This window comes from Salvia hispanica, chromosome 3 (genome assembly GCF_029641045.1).
Source record: "Salvia hispanica isolate PSC_SH4W2 chromosome 3, Shi_PSC_v1, whole genome shotgun sequence".
In the NCBI taxonomy this organism is placed as follows: domain Eukaryota; kingdom Viridiplantae; phylum Streptophyta; class Magnoliopsida; order Lamiales; family Lamiaceae; genus Salvia; species Salvia hispanica.
Genome location: NC_142694.1, coordinates 22,228,335 through 22,242,735, shown reverse-complemented (window position 1 = coordinate 22,242,735; position 14,401 = coordinate 22,228,335). Strand labels below are relative to the sequence as shown.

General features: G+C 36.9%; 3 protein-coding genes across 7 annotated transcripts; 2 read left to right on the top strand and 1 right to left on the bottom strand.

The window, feature by feature from the left end:
* Window positions 1-630: 630 nt before the first annotated feature.
* On the top strand, window positions 631-3,845 carry LOC125213353 (Nucleotide/sugar transporter family protein). The gene is made up of 7 exons (XM_048113849.2): window positions 631-854; window positions 1,794-1,901; window positions 1,986-2,020; window positions 2,319-2,431; window positions 2,550-2,811; window positions 2,911-3,182; window positions 3,427-3,845. The coding sequence occupies exons 1-7, from the start codon at window positions 753-755 to the stop codon at window positions 3,543-3,545; spliced, it is 1,011 nt and encodes a 336-aa protein (XP_047969806.1). The 5' UTR covers window positions 631-752; the 3' UTR covers window positions 3,546-3,845.
* Window positions 3,846-4,542: 697 nt separating this feature from the next.
* Window positions 4,543-7,955, top strand: LOC125213351 (glycolate oxidase 1). Its single transcript, XM_048113848.2, has 12 exons — window positions 4,543-4,683; window positions 5,023-5,200; window positions 5,274-5,398; window positions 5,623-5,669; window positions 5,994-6,071; window positions 6,142-6,266; window positions 6,331-6,397; window positions 6,482-6,544; window positions 6,637-6,706; window positions 6,793-6,893; window positions 6,997-7,101; window positions 7,461-7,955. The coding sequence occupies exons 2-12, from the start codon at window positions 5,061-5,063 to the stop codon at window positions 7,650-7,652; spliced, it is 1,113 nt and encodes a 370-aa protein (XP_047969805.1). The 5' UTR covers window positions 4,543-4,683; window positions 5,023-5,060; the 3' UTR covers window positions 7,653-7,955.
* A 2,458-nt stretch (window positions 7,956-10,413) lies between these two features.
* Window positions 10,414-13,810, bottom strand: LOC125213352 (glycolate oxidase 1-like). 5 transcript variants are annotated; one of them, XM_089068841.1, is made up of 12 exons: window positions 13,688-13,810; window positions 12,783-12,960; window positions 12,585-12,709; window positions 12,363-12,409; window positions 12,202-12,279; window positions 12,007-12,131; window positions 11,879-11,945; window positions 11,737-11,799; window positions 11,575-11,644; window positions 11,395-11,495; window positions 11,186-11,290; window positions 10,414-10,808 (listed from the first exon to the last, which is right to left on the bottom strand). In XM_089068841.1, exons 2-12 carry the CDS (start codon window positions 12,920-12,922, stop codon window positions 10,617-10,619), a joined length of 1,113 nt encoding a protein of 370 aa, XP_088924967.1. In that variant the 5' UTR covers window positions 12,923-12,960; window positions 13,688-13,810; the 3' UTR covers window positions 10,414-10,616. The 5 variants fall into 5 exon arrangements, with proteins under 5 accessions (XP_088924967.1, XP_088924964.1, XP_088924963.1 ...); XM_089068838.1 differs by having other exon boundaries at window positions 13,569-13,808; XM_089068837.1 differs by having other exon boundaries at window positions 13,628-13,808.
* Between the last annotated feature and the right edge of the window lie 591 nt (window positions 13,811-14,401).

Sequence of the window (14,401 nt, the reverse complement as noted above, 5' to 3'; positions counted from 1 at the left end):
ACACTCAATTAAAAGTGGGTCCTAACATCCACTACTATATTTATTTGTTATACATTCAAACACTTTTTTCTTAAAATATGTGTCCGACTCAACCGGGACTCCAAAAGTGGAACAAAAGGAATATTAAATAATTAAAATAAAAAAAGAATAAAATAAAGGAGAGAATAATATAGAGAAGAGTCTTATACTCTTATGTATAATAGGTTCAAATTTACCAAAATTTGAAAGCAGACGCTAAAAAGAAAAGAGTACTCCCTCCGTCCCATTGAAGATGACCCACTTTCCTTTTTAGTTTGTCCCAACTAAGATGACCCATTACTTAAAATAGAAACACTTTTGTCTCTACTTTATTCCCTCTCTCTTACTTTACTCTCTCATCTCAACACACAAAATAAATTTGCATAAAATCCCGTGCAGCCTAAGAAAGGGGTCATCTTCCTTGGGGCGGAGGAAGTACTATAATCTCGTTGGGGACAGAGAGGGTAGTTTGTTTCAAGCTGACTAGCACCACAATGTGACGTGGCGTCCTAATCAGTAGCTAATTACCCCTTTCTGACGTGGCACAAAGATTGTTGACGTCGTCGTTTCGGTGGAGTTCTTCATTTCCTCTCAATTGGTCGTCCAGTTAAGACGCCGTTAACTTACTCACAAAAAACCTTGCACTCCAACTCAAGCCACTTTCCCCAATCTCACTCCTCCGATTACATTCACCTTCGATGAAATTCAATCCCTAGATCTCTCTGTCGGCAGCCATGGCGGATCGGTATACGAAATGGATGAAGGAAGAATTCAAAACATACGCCTACATTCTCATCTACATCGCTCTCTCCAGCGGCCAGATATTCTTCAACAAGGTCCCCCCCTTATTATTACCTTTATCTAACATTTTTATCTGATTTCTGCGCGCGTTTTTCCTGCCTGGGTTTACCGCCACGTTTATTCATGCAAGCATTTTGCCGAACAAGTGGCAGGCATGTTTGGTTGATCTGTTAAAGCTTTAGATCTGTTTAATAAGCTGAGTGAAGTAGTGAAAATTTGATTTTAGGTCCTCCGTTTTTGCTGCAAGTTGTCTTCCTCTGTTTGTCATGATCAAGTAATATATGTTGAAGTAATTCACTGCTGGAAGCAGACTATTCATAAGTTGCAGAATTTAGAAATTTCATGTTACCGAGTTCTGGTGCTGGTTTTAAAGATACGAATTAAATTACTACTTGATAACATAGCAGAAAATAGCTACATGATTGTATTCCTTATATTGAGTTTTTAGTTTCCACGTGAGTTTGGTTTTGATATGATTCAGAATCCATTTAAAGTGTGAAAATAATTGACTCACCTCTTGATATATATGTCACTCAGATAGTTTGACATATGGAGTTAATCTACTTGCATCAGTATCATGTATGTAGGGTAACCATTCGGTCTATTTTTTGATTTTTTGAAAAGAGAAGATACTAATGATATTCGATGATCAAATACCATCAAGAGGTAATTTCAGAACGGATATAACTCCTGAGTCATGGTTCATTGGCATTGTTGTCATGCCATGCTTCTACTCCTACAAGTATGCTCCAGAGTGTTGCATTGCCATTTTATAGCCAACCAGCACACACTGAATATACTTATGAGCATGCCACTGTTCTTAGCATTTACAGACATCTCATGTGCGGAATACGTTTCGTCGTTGGCTAAATTTTACTGTTTTCTAGGATTTGTTTATATTGGACTGACTGAGGAGACAAAGTATGTTTATGGTACATGTGTGTAACCTCTTGATCAACCCTTTTCGAATGCAGTGGGTTTTATCATCAAAGGAAATGAACTTCCCATATCCCCTTGGATTAACGCTGCTTCACATGGTGTTCTCATCTGCTCTATGTTTTTTGGTCACCAAAGTTTTCAAGGTAATTATTCACAACTGAAGCTTCTTGATTCGGATAGTCAAACTATATAGTTTAAAAACTCTGTAAACTGCTCAATATTTACAGATCATGAAAGTCGAGGAAGGGATGACTTTGGATATGTGAGTTCTCTAAATTTTAATGGCTGTGCTACAGTTCTTTTTTTGTACAATGCCCATAACTTCTTCTGTAGTTTAGTGTACAGGCAAAAACACAGAGAAATTTTGTCATTAGAATGAGTAATATGCCGAATAAGCAAATCTACAATTTTATTCTTCTAATTATTGTTTTTCTAAAATTTGATACGAAGTAAGTATTTATTTTATATCCTTTGGAAATCCTAAATTATCCTGTCATATTGCATTAATCTTGAAGTTCCATGTTTAACTGTAATACAATATTGCAATTGAATTCCTGCAGATACATATGGTCTGTTGTCCCGATTGGTGCGATGTTTGCAATGACACTTTGGCTTGGGAACACTGCTTACCTCTACATATCTGTTGCATTTGCTCAAATGTTAAAAGCAATAAGTAAGAGAATGTTCATTTAATGGTGTAATAGTAGTTATTGTCAACATAACATATATAGCAAACAACTTTTATCAGTATTATTCTAGTAATACTGCCTAACACTTGGTTACAACCACAGTGCCAGTTGCCGTATTCATTCTTGGGGTATTAGCAGGACTTGAAGTGATGAATACTAGGATGCTTCTGATAATGTCAGTTATCAGTTTCGGGGTACTCGTAGCATCTTATGGAGAAATAAGTATCAGTTGGATTGGTGTCGTTTACCAAATGGGAGGTGTGGTTGGTGAAGCCCTAAGGCTGATATTCATGGAGATTTTTGTGAAAAGGAAAGGATTAAAACTAAATCCTATTTCCATGATGTACTATGTCAGCCCCTGCAGGCAAGTATTATGAAGAATTCTTTCATATTTTTTGTTTAATATCCTTTCAATTCTAAGAATTCTTTCATATTTTTAAACATAATTTGGTCAATTGTCCAGTGCTGTTTGCTTGTTAATCCCGTGGATCTTCCTGGAGATGCCTAAGATGGATGCACGGGGCACATGGAGCTTCAAACAACCTCTTATTCTCACACTAAATTCTCTCTGCACTTTTGCACTCAATATTTCGGTTTTTCTCGTCATTTCACATACAAGTGCTTTGACCATTCGTGTGGCTGGTGTTGTCAAGGACTGGGTTGTGGTTCTAGTATCTGCACTCATCTTTGCAGATACAACGTTGACACCTATCAATCTCTTTGGTTATGCTGTTGGTAAGTACGAAAATTTTCAGTTAACCCAAATCACTTCACTTGAATATTTTGGCATGCATTAAAGTTGTCTTCCTCATAAGTGAAACCATGTTACTCTACACTTACTGCTTGTTTGGGTTAAAGTTATTACTAATATGTATATGCATGATTACCTTTCATAGTTGTTCTACTGAAATTGGTTCACAATTATGTAAACCAGTAGTCTCTTTTTAAACTGTGAATGAAAACCAATGTCTTACTGCAGCAATTGCCGGGGTAGTAGCGTACAATAACCACAAGCTGAAGAAAGAAGCTACCCGAGTTTCTCCAGCCGAGCCAGCTGAAGCAGTCCCGCTAGTTTCAACACCAGACTCAAATAGGTGAGAAACAGGGGAGCATATGGTGTTTACGAAGTCAGGTTTTTGGGCACAGCTACGGCCTTCAGTTCTGGATACATGTCTGTTGGGAACAACGTAAACTCAGCATATCTGTGTAGCTAAACCCGGGGTTTAATACAGTTATCATTGTATCATTTATTTGTTTTTTAGTCTCAAATCTGTTTTTTTTTTTACAACATATTGTAATCTGACCACGTGTAAAGTAGAGATATATACACATTCATTTTGTGTTGTGCAGAAAGGTACAACTGCTTTAAAGAAACTTAGCAAACTGCTATGTGGTTTTTTCGTTTTCTTCCCCTTCATTTTAGCTAATAGTGAGTTCACTAAATTTTAACTTATCTTCATATTTTTTTTTATCTTTTATTTGCCACTCCATTATTTAGTCCAACTCCTAATTCTTCAAAATTGAGGCCCAATTCTAATCGTTCAATACATGGAACATTACAATACATCTACTGAATTAATCGTTCAATACATGGAACATTACAATACACCACCCTAATCTTCAAACACCGTATTATCCTTATTAGGAAAGTGACAAAGTATTGGAAGAAAAGATTATGACACCACTATCAAGAAAATAATGGAATTAATATCATATCATATACTCCCTCCGTCCATTAAAAATGAAACGTTTCCTAAAATGAAAACAACTCTATCTCTACTTTTTAATCTCTCTTACTTTACTCTCTCTACATTTACTCACAAAACAACACTACATAAAATCCCGTGTCGATTCCCAAATGTCTCATTTTAAGTGGGACGGAGGGAGTATGAATATGCTAGTATACACGCAAGTTGATTTTTATTTCTAATATTTTTGCTCACTGGATAATGAAGAAAAAGTGTGTGAAACACACAAGAAGGGTGTGGCAAAGATCATCCCATTAATCGGATGTGGTTTTGAATTCTAACCTCCAAAAGCTAATCCTGAATTTTGTGTCACTCCATCCATTCTTGACCACCACTTCCTTTGTCTTCTTCTTCAGTTTCCCCTATTTTTTCTTGTTTTTTAGCAATTATTTGTCAATATTTGTCTTGGTTCACTTATCTACTATACTAGTACTAGTACTAGCACTCCCTCTTCGTATTCGCTCTGCTCATTTGTCTTCGGCCTTCAGGTCTGCTTCCCACTCTCTACTTCTTTTTGTCACCCCCAACTTTTGATTAGAAAAATCTAGTTAGTTTAGTTAAAATATAATTAAACTAACACCTTTCTTGATTAAAGAATCTAGTTACTTCATCTCTATTCTTATGCTGTGGTTGATAAAAAAACAGTAATGATAGTTTATACTACTAATATATAGGAAAAGTTATTTTTTTTTACTAATTTTATGTGATTTATAATTTCTCTATTCTTATGCTGTGGTTGATTAAAAAACAGTATATGATCTATGTCTGGACTGAAATTTGATTATCCCAACATTCATATTTATTGGTTTCGTATTATATCAATCAAGATCAAAGGAAGGGAAGTTTTGATAAACCAAGTGCAGAGATGGGTGAGATCACAAACGTAACTGAGTACCAGGCTATTGCCAAGGAGAAATTGCCAAAAATGGCGTACGACTACTATGCATCGGGCGCAGAGGATCAATGGACTCTTGCCGAGAACAGAAACGCGTTTTCAAGGATTCTGTAAGTTGCTTAAGAATCATGTCAGAAGAGCATGCTTATTCGTTTTCTGATGACATCTCCAAACCATATGCAGGTTTAGGCCCCGGATTCTGATTGATGTGAGCAAGATTGACATGACTACCACTGTGTTGGGCTTCAAGATCTCCATGCCTATAATGATTGCACCGACTGCTTTTCAGAAAATGGCTCACCCTGAAGGTAAGCAACGGTCGTTCCAGTGAGCCTTATGCACAGGGCGCGCTAAGCTTAATATGAGGCAAAATAAAATGTTGTGAAGCTATTTGCATGATCACTAGAAAGGCTTTCAATCTGTTGTGAAAATCAGTTACTTATTATTGAGTTTTGGTTGCATACTGATTATATCAAGCATGTCTATGCATAGCATAACTTAACTATTTTGCTTCCAATCTATTATCATGCAGGAGAGTATGCAACAGCTAGAGCTGCATCAGCAGCTGGAACTATCATGGTTTGGTTTCTCTCTCTTGAAATGCTTTAAAAGTTAGAATTTTTCAAACAGGGGTGCGTTATTATATTGCTAACTTTTCTAAAATTGCTAACTTGCTATCTCATCAACGCAGTGTATTAAAAATGTCAACATAAACTTAGTTGATATTTTAATACACAGTGCTGACATTGTTCGCACTGTGTATTAAAATATCAACCAAGTTTATGTTGACATTTTTAATACACTGCGTTGATGAGTTAACAACTTAAGAAAGTTAGCAACGGATCACACCTCTGTTCAAACATACTCATTTCTAGAACTGAGGAAGTACCAACTCTATTTCAGACTCTGTCGTCATGGGCTACTTCCAGTGTCGAGGAAGTAGCTTCCACGGGACCTGGCATTCGATTCTTCCAGCTTTATGTGAGTCTGCAGTTGAATTTTAATAGGGTGTTTGTCGAGATGTCTAGCTGAATCATTGCTTATGTATCAGGTGTACAAGGACAGGAACGTCGTGGCTCAGCTTGTGAGGAGAGCTGAAAAGGCTGGTTTCAAGGCCATTGCACTCACTGTCGACACCCCAAGATTGGGACGCCGTGAATCTGATATCAAGAACAGGTTCGAGCATTGAACTCATCATCATCACATCTAGACAGATATACTGATCTGTTGTTTTATTCAGATTTGTTTTGCCACCTGGCTTGACATTGAAAAACTTCGAGGGTTTGGACCTCGGGAAGATGGATGAGGTTAGTAGCTCGTTATATCGTTTACTAGCTAGTGGATGCTCCTTCTCACATAGTCATTGCTTCACATTAATGCAATGTATGTAGGCTAATGACTCTGGACTTGCATCGTACGTTGCTGGCCAAATTGATCGTACATTGAGCTGGAAGGTAATCTTCATGTTCATCATAGATTGATCAATTTGGTATTTGGATTTATGAGGTGTGAAATTGAGTTATGATGTACATGGTGACTAATGAAGGATGTTAAGTGGCTGCAATCAATCACTTCAATGCCCATCTTGGTGAAGGGTGTGCTCACTGCAGAGGATGGTAAGAGCATAAAGCATTTGAGTTACTGCATTGTGTGTGTGTGTGTGTGTGTGTGAATACTAATGTAGTAAAAAACATATGTGCAGCAAGGATTGCTGTCCAGAGTGGAGCTGCGGGTATCATCGTCTCCAACCATGGCGCTCGCCAGCTAGATTACGTGCCCTCGACCATCATGGCTTTGGAGGAGGTACTGACTTTCCAAAACCCCATCAATCACTGTCCATGCATTGGTGAGCCAATGTATTGCCCTCTTTGCTTGTCTAGTCTCTAAAGAGGAGTGGTCCTTTCAGGTTGTAAAAGGTGCACAAGGCCGGGTTCCGGTGTTCTTGGACGGAGGTGTCCGCCGTGGGACAGATGTGTTCAAGGCATTGGCATTAGGAGCCGCTGGCATCTTTGTAAGTTAAATATAGCACAAACTAACACAGACCCGCTAGGCAGAATGGTGATATAGGACAATCACTATTTAAATGCATAACTAGAGAACACGAAATTTAGTTCACTATAAAGGCTTTTTATGTTCACAACACGAATTTGAAAACACGGAATAAACCAAAACACCTTTATAAAACTATACCCTTCACGAAGTAAATCCTTCACTATAGACTATAGTGAACTATATCGCTCTTACAGTGAACTAAATTCGTATTCTCTAGTTATGTGTTTAAGACTAGTTATACTTTGATCATCTCCCGACTCTTGTTTTATTTATTTTTCTAGAAAGAGTCTATTTAACTCGTGCACATATAATTGCTAGATTGGGCGACCAGTGGTGTTCTCGTTGGCTTCTGAAGGAGAGGCTGGAGTAAGGAAGGTACTCCAGATGTTGCGCGATGAGTTTGAGCTGACCATGGCGTTAAGTGGTTGTCGCTCACTTAGTGAGATCACGCGCAACCACATTGTGACAGAATGGGACGCACCTCAGGGACTCCCATCCGCCAGATTATAAGAGATGCGTGCGTGCATCATAACATATAGACGGATCCATATGGCAAGCTATATATCACGTTTGATGTTGTGAAATATGGTTAAGTTCTTCAATCTACTCATCTGTGACGATGAGTCTTTACATAAGCTTTTGAATGATGATTGAACACTTATATATTCCTGCTTGCCTCATTGTATATTCTTACTCTTTCGACCTTTTGTCCAATTTTATGGAATCTTGAAGTATGCACTATATAGCATAACAATGTCGAGCTTTTGCGGGTGTATATTCAAATAATTTCAAACATTTTATGGGGCCTTTCAATATTTTTTCTTTTTCGATTCTGTCATTTTGATTGAGTTTCTATTTTCATATTTCCATATTTTTCTCCTAAATCTAAAGGTCCTCATTGACGGTATGTTGTCATTTTAAGTATGATTGTCATTTTAATACAATCCAATATATGTATATGTGTGATCAATGTCGAACCAATTTTAAAGACCGAACTAGAGACCAAATTAAGGCCATTGGATCTAGTTTTTTATGAAATGCGCTGCTGTGTAAATTTATTTCGGTCTTAATTACATGTCCATTTTACATCATTGTATATGGTTCATTATTTCATTCCAGTGTGCAATACCTTGAAACTACATGTTTTTACTTACTTCCAGTAGGTTTTGAAATGATCCAACACATGCTTTATTTGAATTCATTGAACTGGGTTTTTACTTTATTCACTTTAAAAGATGCAATTTATTCCAGTAGGTTTATTACTTTATTCAAAAATGTTATTACTTCATTGGACAATGTTTTTACTTCATTCCGGGAGGACTTTAAATGCTTCTAAATATACTTCATTTAAATAGTTTATTACACCATTCCATGTGCTCATTATACCTTTCAATTAGGCTATCATTCTGTTTTGTTATCAGAGCCGTGGCGGCGGTGATAGACATTGTAGAGAGAAAGAACGGTACGCGACGACGAAACCGCCTTTACGTACTGGAACGAAGTAATAATCCTATTGAAATGAGTAAAAACCTACTAGAATGAAGTAATATATTCTGGAATGAAGTTTAAATCTTCCTAATATGTTAGTATGACTTATTTGCCCTGGGCTGAAGTAAAATAGGCTCGTGATGAAAGCGAAAATAATTTTATAAATTTGTGCATCTCATCCATAAAAAACTAGATCTTAAAATCATAATTTGGTATAGTTCTGCGGTTCTGCAATAAGGAGTGGATTTGCATATAATGAGACGAGTCACATTATCCACAAATCCAGTCTTAAAGACCAAACTAGAAACCAAATTAGGGCCCTCCATTTTCTTAATCTTGTGGTTATGATTAATTTACAATTAACTTAATATTCTATTCAATTAAAAAAAAATTATTTTATTTTTTATTCCAGACCACAAGATTAAGAAAATGGATGGCTCTAATTTGGTCTCTAATTGGTCTTTAAGAAAGGTTCGACATTGATCACAACTCTCTCTCTCTGGTCAATAAATAAAATCCTGTCAAATATCAAAGCAAATCTCAGCCCTTGGATTCTTAGATTGGATGGTTGTGATAACAATATCCGAGGTACATTATTACACTAAAAGCGTTACATTATCAGTCGAGCTACATTATTAGACTACACAATCTACATTATTAGACTAAAACACATTACATTATTAGTCGAGCTACATTATTAGAATACACATTCTACATTATTAGATGACACGTGACATTCATCTAACGGTTACATCACAAGATCCAATGACTGATATTTGCTTTGATTTTTGACAGATATTCACTTATTGATCTGATCACATCCCTATATAGGGTATATAGGAATGTAAATAAATTCAAACTCTAAATATTGTACAAGCTCCAAACTTTGATCTGGACCGTTGAAAAATGTCAGCGGATGACAAAATAACAGCAACAAAAAATGTCAACACATGGTCAATGGTTGATGTTGTGCTAACATTGTGTTGACATTTTTCGTTGTTGTTATTTTGTCATCTGTTGACATTTTTTAATGGTTCAGATCATAGTTTGAAGTTTGTACAACATTTAAAGGTTGCATTTTATCACTACCCTATATGAGTAAAGATCAATTTTTGGTCCTAAACATCTGACCAAAATATGAATTTGGTCTAATACATTCACTTTTTGAAAAAAAAATAGGTCCATAACAATTGAGATCCTTGTCGAAGTGGTCCTTTTTTGACGGATCTTTCAAAAAATTAACGGTCATGCCTCTGTGTAATTAGCATTAGCCGTTAGTTTTTTGACGGAACAGTAAAAAAAAGGACTATTTCGACGACATTTTTATTTGTTATGGACCGATTTTTTAAAAAGTGAATGTTGTGGATCAAATTCATATTTTAGCCATATGTTTAGAACCAAAATTGACACTTTCTTTCTATATGTATATATATGGAAATATGGAAACAAAAACTAAATCAAAATGACAAAATCGAAAAAGAAAATATATTGAACGGCCCATTAAAATGGTTGAAATTCCTTGTATATACACCCGCAAAAGCTCGACATTGTTGTGCTATACAATGCATACTTCAAGATTCATTAAAATTGGACAAAAGGTTGAAAGAGTTGGTAAATACTACTCTTTCCGTCCCACAAAATATGTCACACTTGTGGGATGACACGAGATTTTAAGAGATTTTATTTTGTGTGTTAAATAGAAAGAGAAAATATAATTTTTATATTTATGTAAGAGAGAACTTTTTCCAAAAAAGGAAAATGTGACATCTTTTATGGGACGGAGTGAGTAGTACTTATGTAAGAATATAGAATGAGGCAAGTAGGAATATACAAGTGTTCAATCATCATTCAAAAGCTTATGTAAAGACTCATCGTCACAGATGAGATGAGTAGATTGAAGAACTTAACCATATTTCACAACATCAAACGTGATATATAGCTTGCCATATGGATTCGTCTATATGTTATGATGCACGCACGCATCTCTTATAATCTGGCGGATGGGAGTCCCTGAGGTGCGTCCCATTCTGTCACAATGTGGTTGCGCGTGATCTCACTAAGTGAGCGACAACCACTTAACGCCATGGTCAGCTCAAACTCATCGCGCAACATCTGGAGTACCTTCCTTACTCCGGCCTCTCCTTCAGAAGCCAGCGAGAACACCACCGGTCGCCCAATCTAGCAATTATATGTATACGAGTTAAGCGGACTCTTTCTAAAAAAATAAATAAAACAAGGGTCGGGAGATGATCAAAGTATAACACATCTTAAATGCATAACTAGAGAATACAAATTTAGTTCACTATAAGAGCGATATAGTAGTTCACTATAATTTATAGTAAAGGATTTACTTCGTGAAGGATTTAGTTCACTATACTGGTGTTTTGGTTCACTCCTTGTTTTCAAAATTCGTGTTGTGAACTAAAAACGCTATTATAGTGAACTAAATAGCTCTTATAATAAACTAAATTCGTATTCTATAGTTATGCATTTAAATAGTGGTTGCCCTATATCATAACAAAGGTCTGTGCTAGTTTGTACTATATTTAACTTACAAAGATGCCAGCGGCTCCTAATACCAATGCCTTGAACACATCTGTCCCACGGCGGACACCTCCGTCCAAGAACACCGGAACCCGGCCTTGTGCACCTTTTACAACCTGAAATGACCACTGCTCTTTAGAGACTAGACAAGCCAAGAGGGTAATACATTCGCTCACCAATGCATGGACAGTGATTGATGGGGTTTTGGAAATTCAAGTACCTCCTCCAAAGCAATGATGGTCGAGGGCACGTAGTCTAGCTGGCGACCGCCATGGTTGGAGACGATGATACCAGCAGCTCCACTCTGGACAACAATCCTTGCTGCACATATGTGTCTTAACTACATTAGTATTCACACACACACACAATGCAGTAACTGAAATGCTTTATGCTCTTATACCATCCTCTGCAGTGAGCACACCCTTCACCAAGATGGGCAATGAAGTGATTGATTGCAGCCACTTAACATCCTTCATTTTACATCATACAGAAACCTCATCAATCTCACACCTAAAAAATCCAAATACCAAATTGCTCAATCTATGATAAAGAGAAACATTACCTTCCAGCTCAACGTAGGATCAGTTTGGCCAGCAACCAACGATGCAAGTCCTGAGTCATTAGCCTACATTGCATCATGTGAAGTGAATACTGTATGAGAAGGAGCATCGACTAGCTAGTAAATGATATATCGCACTACTTACTTCATCCATCTTCCTGAGGTCCAAACCCTCGACGTTTTTCAGTGTCAAGCCAGGTGGCAATACAGGTCTGGATAAAACAACAGATCAGTATATCTGTCTGGATGTGATGATGAGTTTAGTCTCCGAACCTGTTCTTGATATCAGATTCACGGCGTCCCAATCTTGGGGTGTCGACAGTGAGTGCAATGGCCTTGAAACCAGCCCTTTCAGCTCTCCTCACAAGCTGAGCCACGACGTTCCTGTCCTTGTACACCTGATACATAAGCGATGGCTCAGCTATCCATCTCAACAAACACCCTATTAAAATTCAACTGCAGAATCACATAAAGCTGGAAGAATCGAATGCCAGGTCCCGTGGAAGCTACTTCCTCGATACTGCAAGTAGGCCCTGATGACAGAGTCTGAAATAAAATTGGTCAATAGCAATTAGACTATGTTTGAACAATTATAATTTGAAAAGCATTTCAAGAGAGAGAAACCAAACCATGATAGTTCCAGCTGCTGATGCAGCTCTAGCTGTTGCACACTCTCCTGCATATTAATAGATTGGAAGGTAAAATAGTTAAGTTATGCTTGATATACGCAACCAAAACTCATTAATAAGTAACTGATTTTCACAACAGACTGAAAGCCTTTCCAGTAATCATGCATATTAAGCTTAGTACAGCCCCTGTCCATAAGGCTTTGTGGGACGAGCATTGCTTACCGTCAGGGTGAGCCATTTTATGTAGACCAGTCGGGGCAATCATTATAGGCATGGAGATCTTGAAGCCCAACACAGTGGTAGTCATGTCAATCTTGCTCACGTCAATCAGAATCCGGGGCCTAAACCTGCATATGGTTTGGAGATGTCATCAGAAAACAAATAATCATACTCTTCCGACATGATTCTTAAGCAACTTACAGAATCCTTGAAAACGCGTTTCTGTTCTCGGCAAGAGTCCATTGGTCCTCTGCGCCCGAAGCATAGTAGTCGTACGCCATTTTTGGCAATTTCTCCTTGGCGATAGCCTGGTACTCGTTTACGTTTGTGATCTCAACCATCTTTGCACTTGGTTTATCAAAACTTTCCTCCCTTTGATCTTGATTGATTTAATAGGAAACCAATAAATACGAATGTGAGATAATCAAATTTCAGTCCAGACATAGATCATATAGTGTTTTTTAATCAATAAATAAATCATATAAAATTGGTAAAAAAATAAAAAAAACTTTCCTATATCTTAGTAGTATAATCTAAGAACATCATTAGTGTTCTTTAATCAACCACAGCATAAGAATACAGATAAAGGTGTTAGTTAAATCATATTTTAACCAAACTAACTAGATTTTTCAAATAAAAAAGAAACCAACAAGAAGTAGAGTGTGGGAAGAAGCAGAGGTGAAGGCTGAAGACAAATGAGCAGAGTGAATACGAAGAGGGAGTACTAGTAATCTAGTATAGTAGATAAACTAGAAGGGAAATGAGCAAGATTATTTTCATCTATCTAAACAAATAAAACAATAAACCAAATCAAACAGTCTTTATAAGTAATTAAAATCACTTCCACTCCTATATCACAAATTTCCTGAGAAAACTAAACAGAATCCAATATACACCGACATAAAAACACATCAAAGCTGGGATAATTTAGAATAAAAAGAGATGCACAAATCAGAGAAATAAAAATCAAGAAGAAACAAATAGTACGATTTCTCGTGAGCTGTGTCGCAATAAGTGAAAGCTGGGAACTTTTAAAGGATGCTTACTTAGAAGCCTGATGAGGAATAGAACGAATTTATGGAATAGTGAAATACAGCGAGATTGACCTGAAATCAAGGTAAAAAGTAAAGAAAGAAAGCCACGCTTTTCGGATTACAAATGCAGCTACATTAAAGAGAGATAGAGAGAGAGAAACGAGATCGAGAATAGAATGATGGAGTTTTGTTGTGTCCAAAAAGATTTGCCATACCACTTTGTGTTTCTATGTGCCGTACCACTTTGTGTTTTTTCTAGGGTTCGGGAATTATATCGAAATATTGGAATATCGGACTTATCGTATCAAAAAAATTACCGAAAATACCAATTTTTTGGTATACCGAAATGCGGTACGGTATATCGAAAACATGGTATGGTAACGGTATAAAAAACTACCTTATTGAATTTCCGGTATACCGAACTCCGGTATACCAAAAAGTTTGGTACAGTATCGGTATGAGGTTTTGTCATACTGTAACTTTCGATACGGTATACGATATGGCACTCACGGTACGGTATACCGTACCGAACCACCCCTATAATCTTTTCTCCCAGTACTTAGTCATTTTTCTGTTAAGGATAATAAGATGAGGATATGCAGACCCTGTTCTATGTATCTACATGAACAAATTCAACTTGATTTGTGAGCAAACTTCATTTGATTTCAGTAGATGTATTGTAACAGCATCCAGATCCATGCTCTTTGAGCAAGAGTATGAAAGGGGCCTGGATCCACTTTTATTCATTATTTACTCTATGCTCTTTGGCAAGAGCACAACACCTAT

Bases quoted from the DNA above. Each gene is read 5' to 3' on its own strand.
- LOC125213353 (XM_048113849.2), top strand. From the start codon at position 753: ATGGCGGATCGGTATACGAAATGGATGAAGGAAGAATTCAAAACATAC. The intron at 1,902-1,985 runs GTAATTATTCAC...CAATATTTACAG, and splicing joins TGGTCACCAAAGTTTTCAAG to ATCATGAAAGTCGAGGAAGG. The intron at 2,812-2,910 runs GCAAGTATTATG...TCAATTGTCCAG, and splicing joins TACTATGTCAGCCCCTGCAG to TGCTGTTTGCTTGTTAATCC.
- LOC125213351 (XM_048113848.2), top strand. From the start codon at position 5,061: ATGGGTGAGATCACAAACGTAACTGAGTACCAGGCTATTGCCAAGGAG. The intron at 6,398-6,481 runs GTTAGTAGCTCG...CAATGTATGTAG, and splicing joins ACCTCGGGAAGATGGATGAG to GCTAATGACTCTGGACTTGC. The intron at 7,102-7,460 runs GTAAGTTAAATA...TATAATTGCTAG, and splicing joins TAGGAGCCGCTGGCATCTTT to ATTGGGCGACCAGTGGTGTT.
- LOC125213352 (XM_089068841.1), bottom strand. From the start codon at position 12,922: ATGGTTGAGATCACAAACGTAAACGAGTACCAGGCTATCGCCAAGGAG. The intron at 12,410-12,584 runs GTAAGCAATGCT...ATTAATATGCAG, and splicing joins TAAAATGGCTCACCCTGACG to GAGAGTGTGCAACAGCTAGA. The intron at 11,291-11,394 runs GTACTTGAATTT...TGGTCATTTCAG, and splicing joins CCATCATTGCTTTGGAGGAG to GTTGTAAAAGGTGCACAAGG.